This window comes from Brienomyrus brachyistius, chromosome 1 (assembly GCF_023856365.1).
Source record: "Brienomyrus brachyistius isolate T26 chromosome 1, BBRACH_0.4, whole genome shotgun sequence".
NCBI classification, from domain to species: Eukaryota; Metazoa; Chordata; class Actinopteri; order Osteoglossiformes; family Mormyridae; genus Brienomyrus; species Brienomyrus brachyistius.
The window spans coordinates 10,802,359-10,817,872 of record NC_064533.1 but is presented as its reverse complement, the minus strand read 5'-3'; the positions used below and the strand labels follow the sequence as shown (position 1 = coordinate 10,817,872).

The window sequence follows — 15,514 nt, the reverse complement described above, 5'->3', positions numbered from 1 at the left end:
CAGTTCAAAGTGAGGACATCAGACATGATGTCCAGAGGGACCTCAGCAAACAGCATCGCCTGAGCTGATCCCAGCTCTGATTATGAAAACTCCAGAATCTAAATTATGTAACAGCCCCCCCCCCACCCCATCAGACAGACTTCCATCTGTGCTCTGGGCACACAACCCGCTGTTACAATAGAGCTTTCCAAACACTTTTGAGAGCTGCCAATCTCAGCATCATGCACCAATCACTGACGACTATGGAGAAGAGGGCTGGGCCATACACCTGGTCTGCACCAATTACAGCCGAAAGGGATACACTGTAAAAAATTATTCATTGACTTAACTTGACTTAGTCAAGTCATCTTGTTGCTTTGACAGAGTTAAGTCATATTTATGTAAAGTGATAAATTAACTACAATTAAAATAATTAGTTGATACAACATGAAGCATGTTGACTGAACATTTTGTGTCAAATAATTTGGATTAAAAAAGATTAGCTAAAATAACAAACCAATGCTGGGTGAACTTAATTCATTAAATTGTTTTTACAAATGTGAATCATGCTTGTTCAACATAAAATACTTATTTTTTTCAACTTAGTCCTCAAATTTAGTTTCGTTAAGTTTACAGAGGTTGATAGAGCATTACAAAACCTACCAGGATATGCAAATAATACCTACAAAGCTACTACTAATCTACAAAAGAAGTAGTCCAACAAATATTAGCATAGAAAATAGCCCAAGACATATTTCAATCTGGAATATTTATTCTCAACTGCAGACAAATGTCAACTAAGACACATGGTCAACTATCTTAACATCAAATGTACAGGCACTGCTCAAATGTAAAGTCCGTTCAAGGCTCCTTTAAAGCCAAATAAAATAGTGTCTCAGAGACACATTTCCTCTGAACAGAGCAGCCACAACAAAAAATATCAAATGTCAATTGTACAGCTGCCAAAAAATAATAAAAATAATAATATAGTGCCTTGCTGATATATTAAAGAGATACTTTAAATATTACAAAAATGCCTCTGTTCACGGGAATAGGGCTGAAATACATAAAGTGTATAAGTAAATAAGTATATAGACACATTTGCTTCAAAGATCAGCAAGAACATCAAGACACAGAAAATCAAAACATAACCAATGAAGATGCTTGCATTATCTAATTAAATGAACAATTTATTCTTCAGAGAGTGGACTCTGGCAGTGCATGCGTCCAGCCCTATTCCCATGAACAGTCGTTGAATTACCTCAAAAGTGTACTTCAAGTCTTTTGGATAGTCAATGTTCAGAATGTACAGCAGTCCCATCAGATTGACAAAAGCACTGGGTACATCTCGCAAGTGGCGAATGACAATAATTTCTTCAACCACAATGGCAATATCATTGTAGGAAGCTGGAAGGGGCTCCTTCACATCCTCAGCAACTAAGAGTATTCCAATCAGCATTCCCCTGATGACGTCCTCCTCAGGATCCGTGGGCTTTAGGAAAAAATACAAGGGTTTGTTCTTTAGGAAAGTTTTGCCAAATAATGCACAAGTGTATCCCTGCTCCATGTGAATTAGCTTTTTGGATGACATGACACTTCTTACCTCACACATCTTCATGAATGCAGATGGATTTTCCTTCATGTACCACGGTAGGCCATGCAAAGCTGTTGCCCTCTTCTTTTGGTTTGATACCTGCCAAAACACATGAGTAATATTTATTTTAGTTTGAAATCTAAAACTGGGGATACACAATAAGAAAAATTTTGCGCACGACACTCAGCTGCATCACAATAAGGTGATGAACACGTGTCCGTAATTAACACTGAACATATCAAGCAAGTGGCAGTGTTGCAAGCAGAATGCTGGATGTTGCTATCAATCAGCTAAAATATGAGTTGTAAAAGGGAGGATTTGACTGAACTGTAGCACGTTCTGGAGTTCCATGTGGGAGTGAGCATTTACATGGTAAAGGATGTCACTGGTGCGGTTTTATGCAGGTGCTTGTTTTTGTAGACCGATGAAGGTGTGTTGGTGGTGTGCTGGCGCTTGTTTCCAGTCAGACATCATGAGTGCAATGCCCCCTTTTAAAAGGCGCTATCTGCCAGCAAGCAGTTTCACCAATTCTATTAGCCAACTTTATCAGATTTAATGTATTTTTTCGGGGCAATAAAAATATCGGCCGATAAATTATCTGTCCGATAAATATCGTGCATCTCTACCTAAAAGTAAAAAGAAAGTGATAAATCAACAGTAGGGTGAAGTAAAAGTTTACCCCTCATTTTCTCTCTCCTTCACTTCTTTCCATCCCCACTCCTTCTCCCTAGTCATAAAAGATCCATTCTCCCACCCAACTTGTTACATAATATAGGTGTGTAAATTATTGCTAACAATGAGTGATGAAGACCTGCCAGTTGCAGGGTGTTCACCTTACATACATAATGAAAGAAAAGTGAAAAACTGAGTGATTGCCATTGTGAACATAGCACAACACAGCACACAGTGCACCACAACAAAATGTGACCTCCGCATTTGACACATCTGAAGGAGCAGCGGGCAGCTAACATAGGTAGCAGCTAGGATCCAGGGCTTGGAAATGGTACCTTGTGGTACCTTTACCAGTCTGGGACTCAAACCTGCGACCTTCTGATCACACGGCCAGTTCCCTAACCATTATGCTACAGACCACCATGTAAAATAAAAGCATTTTAATTTTGTTCAAACCCTTGAAGTTTGAGCTTTGAGTAGTAAAAAAATTGTGCATGTATATGAGGTGAAAGTGACACAGTGTACAGCACCTTTGGTTGATAAGACTAGAAAAGCGGAATGTTCATTTACCAGTACTATTTATTTGTATTTGAAATGTTTGACTGAGACTATATTCCACTCATGCAGAGAACTTTTCACAACATGGAACAAGCATAGCATACCCGAGGTATCCAAGAAGCACCTGTATGACCACAAAGACCCAGCAGAAATATACTCACATCCTTGTCAAGGCTCTCCAGTAAGGATGTCATTTCTTTATTCCCCTCAAAGCGCTTTGACCTGAACAACTGAAGAAGTCTGAGCAGGTGACTGTCCAAACGCTCATAGAACAAAGTGAGGTCCATAGACATCAGCCTGGTGAATTCTTTGATGATCTAAAATAAGAAGGGACATTTTAAAAACTTGTGACAGTACACTGGCCTTTCACTATGTACTTAAATATAAAAGTGACAGTAATATTCACATTCCAGCAAGCTGTCCAGAAACAATACTCAATATTGCCCTTGCCTATTAAACCAATTGGAAGCCATTTAAACATTTTAATTGAATATGCATTATATGACATCTAAGCACATTATTACTCCATCATCTTTGAGGAAATATTTTGTATTGTAAACTCAAAACATACAGACATCAAAAACATAACAGTACCTGTCTTTCAGTAAAAAGCGCAGGCCATCTGACCATCATTTCAGAAATAGGGGGCTCCTCTTCAACAATCTCTTGTCTTCTCAGTGCATATGTGGCATTCATTGCCTGATCAATAAATACCAGGTTTGGAGTGGCTTTTCTCATCTCTTGGGCCATCTTTTCTCGCTCTTCTTCAAGGTGTCGCAGGTCTCTTCCTTGGGGGAGATCTGGAAGGAAGTTTGTTTCAGAACGTCTGGGTTTCTTTACTTTGTTTCTCTTCCCTCGCATGTCCTCAGAACCTCTTTTCTCAGAATTTACCATTAGCTCTCGACAGCCTGCATCTCTCAATTTTTGTCTATAATTGCCCATTTTAAACTTTAAACTTAGCTTCCACCCATACCATCCAGATGTGGAGCCAGGTTCTTTTAGGCAAGGGTGTTTTTCAACAAGAGCAATGGCTACACACTCAAATTCTTCATTTCTAGGGTAGGCCTTGAAGGAATATATTGCCTCAGCAATTTTCTCCAGAATCTCTGACTTCATGTCCCTTGAAATGGACAGAAGTGTTCCATCTTTTCTGAAAGCATCATTGCCTTGCCTCAGCCTCAGCTCAACATCATACGAGAAAGTGGGAATGGAAAATGTAGTTGGCCATGGCTGTAATCGACCAGCAAAGGACTCTGAATGGCTGCTTAATGAAGATGATGCTGATGGAGATGGTGCAACAAAACTGTCCAAACTGGAGTCTGAGGAGACAGCAACACAGAAATTGACTTTCAACGTAGCCTTCTCCTTTGGTAGATCATCAACACAAGTAAGGTTACAAAAGTCTTGAAAATCTTCATCTTCATACTGAAGGTCAAACGGCTGGCTTAGCTGCAATTTGTCTTTCAACACCAGTTTCAGGCCATCCACTGAATTTGGGGCTGTGTCCAACCTGAGCTTCCTAATGTCCTGCGGTGAAATTATAACTCGTAACAGCATCTTCCTTTGAGTGAGAAACTTTGAGATCTTTTCTAAGGACAGAGAAAAAAAGAGAAAACGCAAATTGAACAATAAAGCCAGTAGGCATTTAGGTGTTGCATCCCAGGTTTTTTAAACTCTGTTTTCCAATGTTTTTTCCTTTGCTTCAGGCTATTCTACAGTAATACTGTTTTTATGTTTAAGAACATGAAAATCATCTCTATCAGGTGTTGTTCTGTTCTTCATGATGGGTATATATTGTATACATCAAAATAAGTGTTATTTATAATGATAGCGTAAATTAATGAACATCCCTGTAAATGTGTCAATATTAACGAGCCGGGTACCTCAACTAGAGCCCTTTGACAACATATTTGTAGCCTAATAAAGTGATGAAATTTAGAGACCAAATATTACACAGAAAAACAGTATTTCTCAAGACAAACAAGCCATACAGAGACAGGAAATGGCAAAACAGTATAATACAGCAAAAGCAAGCACTATTTCAACACGTATATGCAAAAAATGACTAAACAACAAACAGCTAAGCAATACCACTCACAACAGTTCAACTATACCTTAGTGAAGCAAGAAAGCTTTTGGCGTCACTAGCAGTTTGCCTGCTCTTGTGTATGGAAACAGGGGCTGATATGCGTTAAGTTCATGTGATTCCACAATCTTCAGTTCATAAGACTGCTGTTTCACCAGTTCATAACTCCGCAGGTGCTCCATGTACCATGCTTGATAGGGCTCAATCATGAAAGACATTTTGCTAGACACAACTACAATTTTAACTAGCTTTCCAAAGTCAGGCAAGCCGCTGGTGTGCCCCACGGACAAAAACATACCCTCTGAATACTTGGTGCCATACAGGCAGACATGGGTTGCAAGAGATACAAGAGTTATGTTTCCATATTTCAGCTCTACAGCCTTCTTCATAGAATGCTCTAGTATATCAGGTGACACAACCGCAATGTGTCCAACTTCCAGATCAGGCCTAAAAAGACTTGGCAAGTCCAGATGGTAAGCTAAAGAAAGTTGGTGTTTTGTTGCTAAAGTAAGCAAGATGTTTTTGAAGTTGCGACAATCGTGGACTACTCTTTTAAAAAAGTTATGCTTTGCCTCAAACCTAATAGTCCAGAAATCAATTAGTGGTCCAAATCTTCGTATCAGTTCCGGATAATGTTCCAGATAGTGGTGCTTGGGCAGGAGGTGGAATTCAGGAAACACCTCTTTTAATAGGCACCTGTGATCAGAGATTTTACATTCCAAGTATGACAATGTCTCTTCTGAAAAATGTCCACTAGCCAGAATTTCAACAATTTCTTTCAAATCTAATAAAATTTGCCAAGTTTTGTCATCCTCTGGTATAACATGACCAATCATCAATGGCAGAAATCGTAAAAGTGTCCAATTCTCATGACAATTCCCACCAAGAGATTTTTTCAATGCCCACGACTGTGAAATTTTTTGTGGTCTGTTGGTTTTATCTGTATACTTAAAAGGGAAAGATTCAATGATGTAATTCAGAAAGTCAACTGTAAAGTACTTTTTGGATATCAGAGACTTAATACATAGACTTAACTCTCTTGGAACTATTCCTTCAAAAAGGTCGTGCATGAAGTCTGGGGGGAAGCCCTGGATTGTGTGGAAATGAGAAAGCCTATTCAGAACACAGTCTCTCTTTACTCCATTCAAGGAATCTAACTGATGTTTCTTTAATTCAAGAAGGTCATGTTTGTGAGTTTCAACTGTCCGGAGTGGAAACACTCCGGCTTTAACCTCGTGAATGTCAATCTGTTCACGACTAGCTAAACAAAACCGGCAAAATTTGTCAACACGAAAACTTTCATGAAATCCAGCAAGAGAATGGGCCCCCAAGTTGTCTGCGGAAACATACAGCACAGTTCCTCTAATACTGGCTCCCAATCTCTGAACATACAATCCTTGCTGTTCAAGTACTTCAAGGTCTTTTAGCAGTGGTTCAAGAATGACAGTGTACCCATATTTCTTCATATCATTGCTATGACACAGGCATGCAAGATAGATGGACTGTACAGATGACCTATATTGTATTGGCAAGTTTGAAATGACCCAATACACTGCACATACTTTATGTTTTTTTTTGGACGTACCTAATGGGTTACAAACTTCAAAGTCGTCTATATACAGTCCTAGCGCAATGCTAAGATCTTCTGATGAGAGCAAAATATTCTCTTTGCAGTATAGACCATCCCTGTATGTTTTATACTGATACAAGCATCCAACAGTATCCCTGCATTTTGTCTCCAAGATTTTATCTAACACATCATTACGGTTTAATAGCTCTGTTAAAACTTTCAAAATTGGAATATAAACACATTTTTGCCCAGATGATCCATGTAAAACATATTCAATTGGCTCAATCACTTTAAAGTTATTTTTGTAAAATGTTGCTCTTTTATATTCAGAGCCAAAAGGTCCATCTTTTGACAGCAGACTTAAGGGGTTTGCTTTTTTAATTATCTCTGTTATAGCAGTGGTGATTGCACTGTTAACTGCACAATTGTGCTTAATGAGTACACTTTCTATTAGTTTTGGTGTGCATTCATCCACAACTGAACTAATCCTACAAAGCTCGTTTATAATTTCTTGAGTTGATGCCTTAGATACATGCAATGCTGTTTGCATACGCAGTAAAAGAGTTGCAATTTTATATTGAAGCAACTCAGGAAGGTTCTGATCTTCTATGTAAACATCTGTTAAGTGTAAATGTTCAGAATGTGTCTCAATGTCTGTATTTTCAGAATTCGATGTGTCTGGAGTCCACGTTTGATACAAGTTTGTACGGAAATTTTCAACAGTACAGAGGTGATGTTTCTTGCTCTTATGTGCACGAAAAGTACTGTATACACTAGACTGAAAACTGCAATCTCTAAAAGGACATTTCACAGTTTCCTTATTGCATATGTGAATTTTTAGATGTGCAAAAAACTGTGCATCATTACAAGTCTCTGAGAAACTGCACAGTTCACAATTTAACTTTGAGGTTATCTGCTTAGAACGGTCTTGACTATGGTCTCTAGTTAAATGTTTTTTCAGTGATGATACAGTCCGGAAGGAGCACACACAATCTGCGTAGACACAGGGAAGAGGACAGTTTCTTGCCTGATGACAGTGCTTCAGTTTGTAATGGACAATTAATGTGCGTTGGTTGGGCGAAGAGTAATTGCAACTCTTGCAGGACCACCTCATTGATGAGCAAGTGTCCCGCACCACACAACTTTCATTGAAGTGATCCTGTAAATAAAACAAGAAAACCAAAAACTTTTAGTCTCCTTCACCTTGACATCGTTTCATTTAGGTGGAGGAGAATCCGATACTGGAATCTCCTTCCACTCCTCTAGGCTCTGCGAACAAATTTAATAAACTAATATAATTAATAAATTATTCTCTGTCTTACACGGCCAGTCACCACAACTTTTCAAGTATATTTGATATTTGGTTTCTAATACATTAGCATCTTAGGTAGCTCTGGCAAGTTGTGGGTTGCGTTTATTATGACAACGTGGTGATTTGGCTAACATGCTGCGTTGTGTTTTTAGTATAAGGTTACTAGGAGTGAATAAGTGTGTAAAACATTTATCGGAGACCAATTGGCTTTTTGCGACTTACTATTCGCGGAGACTGGCCTTGTACGTATACTGGAGTTACACTTCGGCAGGATATGCGCTGTCATATACTTGTTGCTAATTTTTCACAAAGCGCCGGCGAGACAGAACCAATTGTTACAACGATTTTGGCGCCCATCAGATTTTAAGACCATAGGAGCGCGGTTTCGCATCTGGAACGAACGGCCCACATGTAGCCGGTCTTCTCAGGCTACCGTACTTTGTGCTGAATGATGACACATCTGCGTTCCCAGTAACACTATTTTTTGTCTCATCCTCTGCATGACACTGATTAAATACTGGAGCGTATATGATCGAAATAAAGCACAATCTAAATAAATTAAATATCAAAGTATTAACACACATTCTGTCATGCTAGCCACATACAAACGAGCCGACAAGAACTAAAATCTTCAAGAAGGCACTACAGAGGAAGGCACAACCGCTTGAATCACATATGATTAAACTCATTTCAGTATATATACCTAATAAATATTTCAGGAACGTAGAACAAGCCACCTACCTCTCCTCAGAGGGTAAAAACATACTTATGAAAATAACGCGAAACCGCAATTCTGCCGTTTTAAGTAAGGACGGCGCCAAAAGACAAAATACACAAGAGCTTCCCATAATGCGAACAAAAAAAGCACAACATATGTACATTGAACAGGATCTTCAACAACATAAGATTGCTAAATAATCTCTTCCTTATATTTTAAAAAATTAAGTATTGAAGATTTAACAACTTCTCTGCTACACAAACGTTCACAAGATTGAACGCAGTTTACGTTAAAATACTCCATGCAGTGACTGAAACGGATTTTCGCTTGACGCGAGATCAGTTTCCTATGATGTACGCTTATCCACAAACCCCTACTAACCTTATACTAAAAATAAAACGCGGCATGTAAAAAGTTAGCCAAATCACCACATCATCACAAAAAATCGAACCAACGGCTAGCCGGAGCTACCTAAGATGCTGTATGATGTATGTCCAATAACCACAACGAACTAAATAGCAAATATGCATAAAAGGTTGTGGTGACTGGCCGTGTAAGACAGAATAGTTTATGAATTAACAATGTTTCCCGATAAACTGTACAGGTACTTGCTTGTTAACAGCTATGTGGTTCCAGTTCTGACGAAATGGCGGGCAATTTCTTCGTCTGGTTTCAAATGTGGGCTGTAACTTTATGTGTCATGTGACCCTGGCGCCAAATTAATGCGCATGCGTGTTATGTAAAATGCGGATGCTGACGCATTTTTTGCAGTTAATTGAACGAAATATTTTGAGTTCATGAGTATTTTTATTAGTTGAAGTTGTTGTAACTGATCTTACTTAGTCACAATGAGCAATGAGTTCACTCAGCATGATTACATTAGCCCGTCTGACTAAAACCCCAGATCACTTTTTACAGTGTAGCAGGAGCCCCATCGCAGGGAGCACTGTTACACCAATCACAGCAGGGAAACGAAGAACAGCAACAGCAAGGGGGGATCTTAGCTGTGCTCATTCATTCTGTTTCCTAACAACTCCAGCTGACTGCAAAGACACGATTCAGGCTACAGTAATGGCACAGTAATCATTTTCTCTCCGTTTCAGCTGTGGTGTGTTTGTACCACTAGCAAGCTGCCAGCACAGACCACATGGGGAGGCTCAGCCAATCGGTAAGCAGTGCTACCTGCAGGCCTAAAAGCATGCTTCGGTAGACAGCCTACATAAAACCGATATGGGCGACATGTCACACAACAGCGATAGCAAAGTGCGCACGACTCATTTTGTCTCTGCCTTTTCTGCATCTCTCATTAACCAAACGAAGGCTGCTCTGGTTCAGCTACATAACCAGATCAGACGTTTTATGGATTAACTGACAGATTGGGTTTAACAGCACCTGCCAGCACTGTCAAAAGATGGATGTGAAGAAAACTCACCACCACCCCTCCCACAGCAATTCTATCTAGCCGCGGACCTCACGCAAATGCACGAGTCCTTGTTAGCGCTTTTAAAGGAGATCCAAAATAAGTCTGAAAATACGGAAATCTTAATCAACCCTTCCATAAAATGAAGACAGTAAGCAAATTGACAGCAGCTCTTTTTCTACCATTATCATAATAATCCCACGTACACAAAATAAGACTGCACAAAACACACAGAGAACATTTACTTCAATTACATCTGCTAGAACGCACATTATTACAAATATCGCCTAATTCAGGTTTATACAGCCAAATAATAATAACAGCAATGTTCATTAATTATCCTAAATTGTGTAAAGTTTGTTAAATGCACATAGTTGTAAAGCAGAGAACGGCGTTGGGACAGCACATTCATTACCTTAGTTACAGGTACTACGGAAGTTCGAGACCTTGGTAACTTCTACTCCCTAATAAAGCCCCTTAACTCTATTGTGCACCAACCGGACAGGACCACGACAGGCACTTTCCCAAAACGAGTACTGCGGCTGAAACGGACAGGCTCAATCTGGTTCTAATAAACCTCTTTCCCCCCCTCCTCCACCGAATAGAAATCATTCTTGACCAAACTCTCATCTTTTGCTGCTTTACGATATGCGGACTCTGGGTTCCCACCATGACAAGCAGGTGGCGTCGTGTACAGCCACATTTTCGTATCGCCTACACTAAACCCAGGGGCCGGACAGGGAACGCAGCTAATAAGCCAATGTAAACACCTCCAGCTATGCAGCTTATTAGATATTTCACGACATAAACTCAGAGAGAGTTTTCGGTGCTCAAAATCAACATTCAATGGGATGATTGGAAACGTTTTTTTCTCTTAAAACCAAAAGGTATGATCTTTATAAAGCGATGCTTCTTATATAAAGTCATTCTCCATGGAATTGCGAAATACCTGTAACTCCAGATGCAGAATCAACCCGGCTTGCGGCAGTAATGAAACTTCATCGAGGTAATCGTAACTACTGGCGACAAAACAAATACTCGTATACTGTGGACGTAATAAAACTCGGATTTATATTACAGCTTCGTTACCTTATTTTTAACACACTAGCAATAAAACAGAACGCCAGTCTAGAAAGACTGGTGGTTTTCCCGTGTCTAAATACAGAATATCAATAGATATTCTATAGCATTTATCATGGAAGTAACCATCGCTAAGCCCCCCTGGGTGAAATGATGACGGTCCTGAAATAACAGCGCAAGTTCCGAAAGCGCGTCTCACTACTGCGGTTCGGAAACATCGTCGCCGAAAAACTTTAACCAAGAAGCAAACAGCAGAGTAAATAAATGTACTCTCAGTATTGAAGGTGAACAGTAATTACAGGCACTGGAGAGCTACTTAACTGCTGACGTTTAACACCATCACTACAGCGGCCGCGCGTCGGGGCGCGTCTTGCTCCGGCGGCTGACCGTTTATATACCGCTTTAAAGTCAGACTTTATAAAATAAAAGAGAAGAAGTTCAGCGTGTACGTGCAGGATGTTTTTATTCCAAGCAGACGTCCGCCTACTTGAGCTTAGAAATTTTATGTGCGCAACATCGGCTGGAATGCGGACATTGGCAAAGCTCTGGTGTTAGGGGCATCTAGCAAATTATATAAAACCTCTCCGCAACTAAAACATGGCGCAATTGTTATTCCCAATCACACAGTCCCTTAGTTATGGCACCAAAGACCGGGTTCCTCTCTTTATTGGGATAGATCATTATAAAATTTACTAACCGCTCGACAGAGACATTTCATCAAGAGAGAAACACGTCTCAACAACGACAACTTGACATAACAATTACAAGAGAGCCGATCACATAATAAAAAGCACGCACTCTCCAGCTGCGACTCGTACAGCTGGGACACTATAAATAACTTCACTTACGCCGACGGGCAGCGACTAGATTCCGCTTCCCAGTTCAGCGGAGATGAAGACGCACTTTCGCAGTGTTACTAAAGACTCAAAAGCAGGTGCAACCTCGCTCTGGGAACTGGATCTTGCTGGATTGAGGAGGAAACCGGCCAGGCGTCTCGTTGGTTTTCGCTTTTTCCCAGCTCCGGCACGTACGGAAAAGGATGTCGGCAGCAACTGCGTAGTTTCTCGGCGTTTTGCGCTCAGCATTTCTGCTCCTGCTAGTCGCATTACAGCGCGTCCATCATGTGACGGCGTGCGGCTCTCTATGGAAACTTAAAGGGTCCTCCCACGTGACCTACTCTGGAGCTGCGGCCGCCGGTGCTGCGGAAGGTCCGAAAGAGGAGGGAGATGAGTCAGGGGGTGCGGTGCATTACATCTGTCACCCAGAGACCTCTATTAGATTTCATGTAACCTATCGACACGGAGCGAATTAAACGTATATTCATCTACATACTGCGTAAGATAAGAAATGCTTCTCGCAGGTTTCATAAAAATATCCGAGAGAATCCTAAATCAACCCAAACAGTTTGTGCCCGATTTTACTTTTGCTATATCTTATGTTCATAACTTTTACATGAGAGTAAATTTGTTTTTAAATGATCATGCAGGGTCTTTAAGTAAACTCAGATGATAAGTAACAAGCGGGAAAACGCTACTCCTAAATTCACATTCTTAATATATCCTCAGCCTATACACAACTGCCGGTGCATTTAAACGAGGGGCTGTAGATGACCAGCGGTCCGGTTTTAGCTTCTGAGTTCAAAAGTATGATGTCAGCTGACCGGGGATGTAGTGATTCACGGCCATTATTTTATAAGGTCTTTAGTGACATAGTGGTAATTACAGTAAATATAGTGAATCATTCCCTTTTACCGGATATTGAGCTTCACAATAAACCTTTATTGGGAGGAAGAGGGTTTGCATCATGAAAATGATGTGGAATAAAGCTATACATAAATGCACATAGACAAATATAGGCCTATATATTGTGATATATTATAGTATAAAAATGAAAACACTGTAACGTACCATAACTTATTTTAAAATGACATTAAAATAAGTGATAAGTAATCTGAATTTTTTTTCTTCAAATAATACCACACGGTATCAAAACCTAGTAGTTATTGCATTGTATTGCCAGGGGCACAAGAACTGGCGAGGACGCGAGGGACGTGTACCCTCCTGTATTTAATCTGGATTCATTTATTGCTGCGAAAATAGAACTTTGTATATGAATTATTGCTCCCCTGTATCAAAGTCTACGCCGCTGAATACTGCATTTGATTTTCATAAAATTAAAAATCATAATAATCCTACTTAAAGTTGTGGAAGCTCCTGAAGGTTCAGAGGAGAGACGTTAATTGATTAATAAGCGAATAAGGAAAGTGTCAAGTAAAGTAATTGGCTTCTGACGCGATGCCGTTTGCCAGTAAATCTCTATCACGAGATTTACTCTTTCATTGGAACTGAAACTCAGAAAATAAAAAAGCTCAAACTCATACTGACGACAGAGAAGGAACATTAATACAGGTGAACCATGCCAACGCTGAGATAATTACTGCAAATTAACTTCAGCACTGAAGTAACGACCAGCAAACATAGGTTGACGTAGATAGGCTATATACTCGCACAAAAAAACACATAATTACATTTCTGCGTATAAATGTAAAGAAAGTTCACGAGAAAAATATCGCTCATTGTTTAAACAGGTATGTGTCTTTGTAGTTATAGCGGTATGCAATGCCATAAATTATCAACATATAAAAAGAACAATTATAGATATATACATATCATTATGGCCACCTGAACGTAAAGGGAGCTCATTCTTAACTCCATTCTATAAAGGCTTCTCCATTCTTAAACATTAGGCTGGCATATACAAATTCCTAACCTGAAAAACGTAAACGTAATTTCATTAGTAAATGACACGTTTTTATATCTGCTTTCCTATTGCGGAACAAAGCAGCGTCATTGTGAGTAGCTAGATTGCCCATGCTAGGCACCGACCTTTGGTCAGCTATGACCTCATAAGGTTTCTTAATAATGTGCCCATCGCGTGGTCTTAATTTTCATCCATTCGTTTTTTGCTTCTACTACATGGGGATGCCTGGCGCCCGTATCCCAAACTGCATGTAGGTTGGGTAGAGCTTAGATGGGATTCCAGTCGATTGTAGGGTACAGGCACACAAACATTCCTACACACAATCACACGTTATGGGGCAATTCAAGAAGCGCCAGGTAACCTAACAGCATATCTTTGGATTGGAGGTGGAGACCAGTGGGTCTGGATGAACCCACGTGACTCTGGGAAACTCCACACGCAGACAAAGAGCGCGGCTGGCATTCAAATCCCCAGCGCACAACTTGTGAGCCGCTGCTCCATCAATTATTTTAATATTTTCCAGTGCTACCATTATACTTACCAGGAGAAGTGGTTTGAAGACGGATGGGTAGGTTGTACAACTAAATACCTGTAACAGTTAAGCACAGGAAATTATAACTTTTTTATTCGTAGAATTCGTTTACTTATGTAAATTAAAATGAGCCCCTTAATTCAACTATTTTTTTCACAGCTATTTTACACACACTTACATATCTAGCAAGCTGCCGTTATGATAGTATTAAGCTTGAACACTTGGCCATGCTTGACCCAGTGATTGCGCGTGATGCTGTGAACCTCGGAGGCTGCACTTGTGTAAATGGCACCACAGCTCTCACTGTCGGTATCGGGTCTCTTCCGGAAACAGAGAGCTTTAGCTTGCCATGATTCACCTACCGATAATGACTCTTCGCTTCGCGAAGGTCAGGGTGTAGTCTAAGAGCCCGCTGTAGTGAACCTTGCTCTGGCACACAATCATTGGGATCTCTCGTTGCTTCCCAGCAGACGCCTAATATAGATGAAAATTAATTTATTTGAATGTCGTTACATGTCCATCGTATTTCCCGTGCAACCGTCAATGCAATCATTAAAAAAGTAAATACATTCCACACCTATAAAAATTCTAAATAACTTTTTTTGTACAACGTTCTCAGAGCTCAGTATATAACTTTCCATAGCAGATCAGTATGAATGATTAATTATTTAATATTTTCTCATCGTCGATACTTTTAACCGGGGCAGACATTTCCGCCTACGTAAAACGCCGATATATCTTTCACAACGCCCTCGGGGAGGTCTGCTGCCCCAGAAACTAGTGAATCCATGAAAAACACACGATCACGGCTCATGGACCCCCCACCGACCGACCCAGTGCGGATTACATCCCTCCAATAAAAGACTTTTCTATGCAGGGCTGTGGGTAACAGACCGCGCCCGCAGATAATAGGGAGTCCCACTCTTGCACAAGTCCAGGCATGGGTAATCAGCTTTATGAAAAGACGCAGAAAAACCATTTCCTTCTTTTATTCACACGCCCTATACAAGACATAAAAGGACCGCTCCTTATGTTCTAATATTTATATTGAACCTTTATTTGAAATGTCCATGACAAAAAAAAATCTTCCATAAAAATAACATCCATCCATCCATCCATTTTCCAAACCGCTTATCCTACTGGGTCGCGGGCTGATAAAAATAACACATGTAATAATATTATTTATAGACTAATGATGTGTGCAGAGTGAATAAATATTTCGAATGCCACTGG

General features: G+C 40.1%; 1 protein-coding gene across 3 annotated transcripts; it reads right to left on the bottom strand.

Annotated features, from left to right (window-relative positions):
- Positions 1 to 733: 733 nt before the first annotated feature.
- Positions 734 to 9,139, bottom strand: LOC125751474 (sterile alpha motif domain-containing protein 3-like). 3 transcript variants are annotated; one of them, XM_049030335.1, is made up of 6 exons: positions 8,513 to 9,139; positions 7,487 to 7,618; positions 3,398 to 4,392; positions 2,965 to 3,120; positions 1,583 to 1,672; positions 734 to 1,471 (listed from the first exon to the last, which is right to left on the bottom strand). In XM_049030335.1, the coding sequence occupies exons 3-6, from the start codon at positions 4,358 to 4,360 to the stop codon at positions 1,157 to 1,159; spliced, it is 1,524 nt and encodes a 507-aa protein (XP_048886292.1). In that variant the 5' UTR covers positions 4,361 to 4,392; positions 7,487 to 7,618; positions 8,513 to 9,139; the 3' UTR covers positions 734 to 1,156. The 3 variants fall into 3 exon arrangements, with proteins under 3 accessions (XP_048886292.1, XP_048886302.1, XP_048886308.1); XM_049030345.1 differs by lacking the exon at positions 8,513 to 9,139 and adding an exon at positions 7,994 to 8,019; XM_049030351.1 differs by lacking the exons at positions 7,487 to 7,618; positions 8,513 to 9,139 and adding an exon at positions 4,918 to 5,910.
- Between the last annotated feature and the right edge of the window lie 6,375 nt (positions 9,140 to 15,514).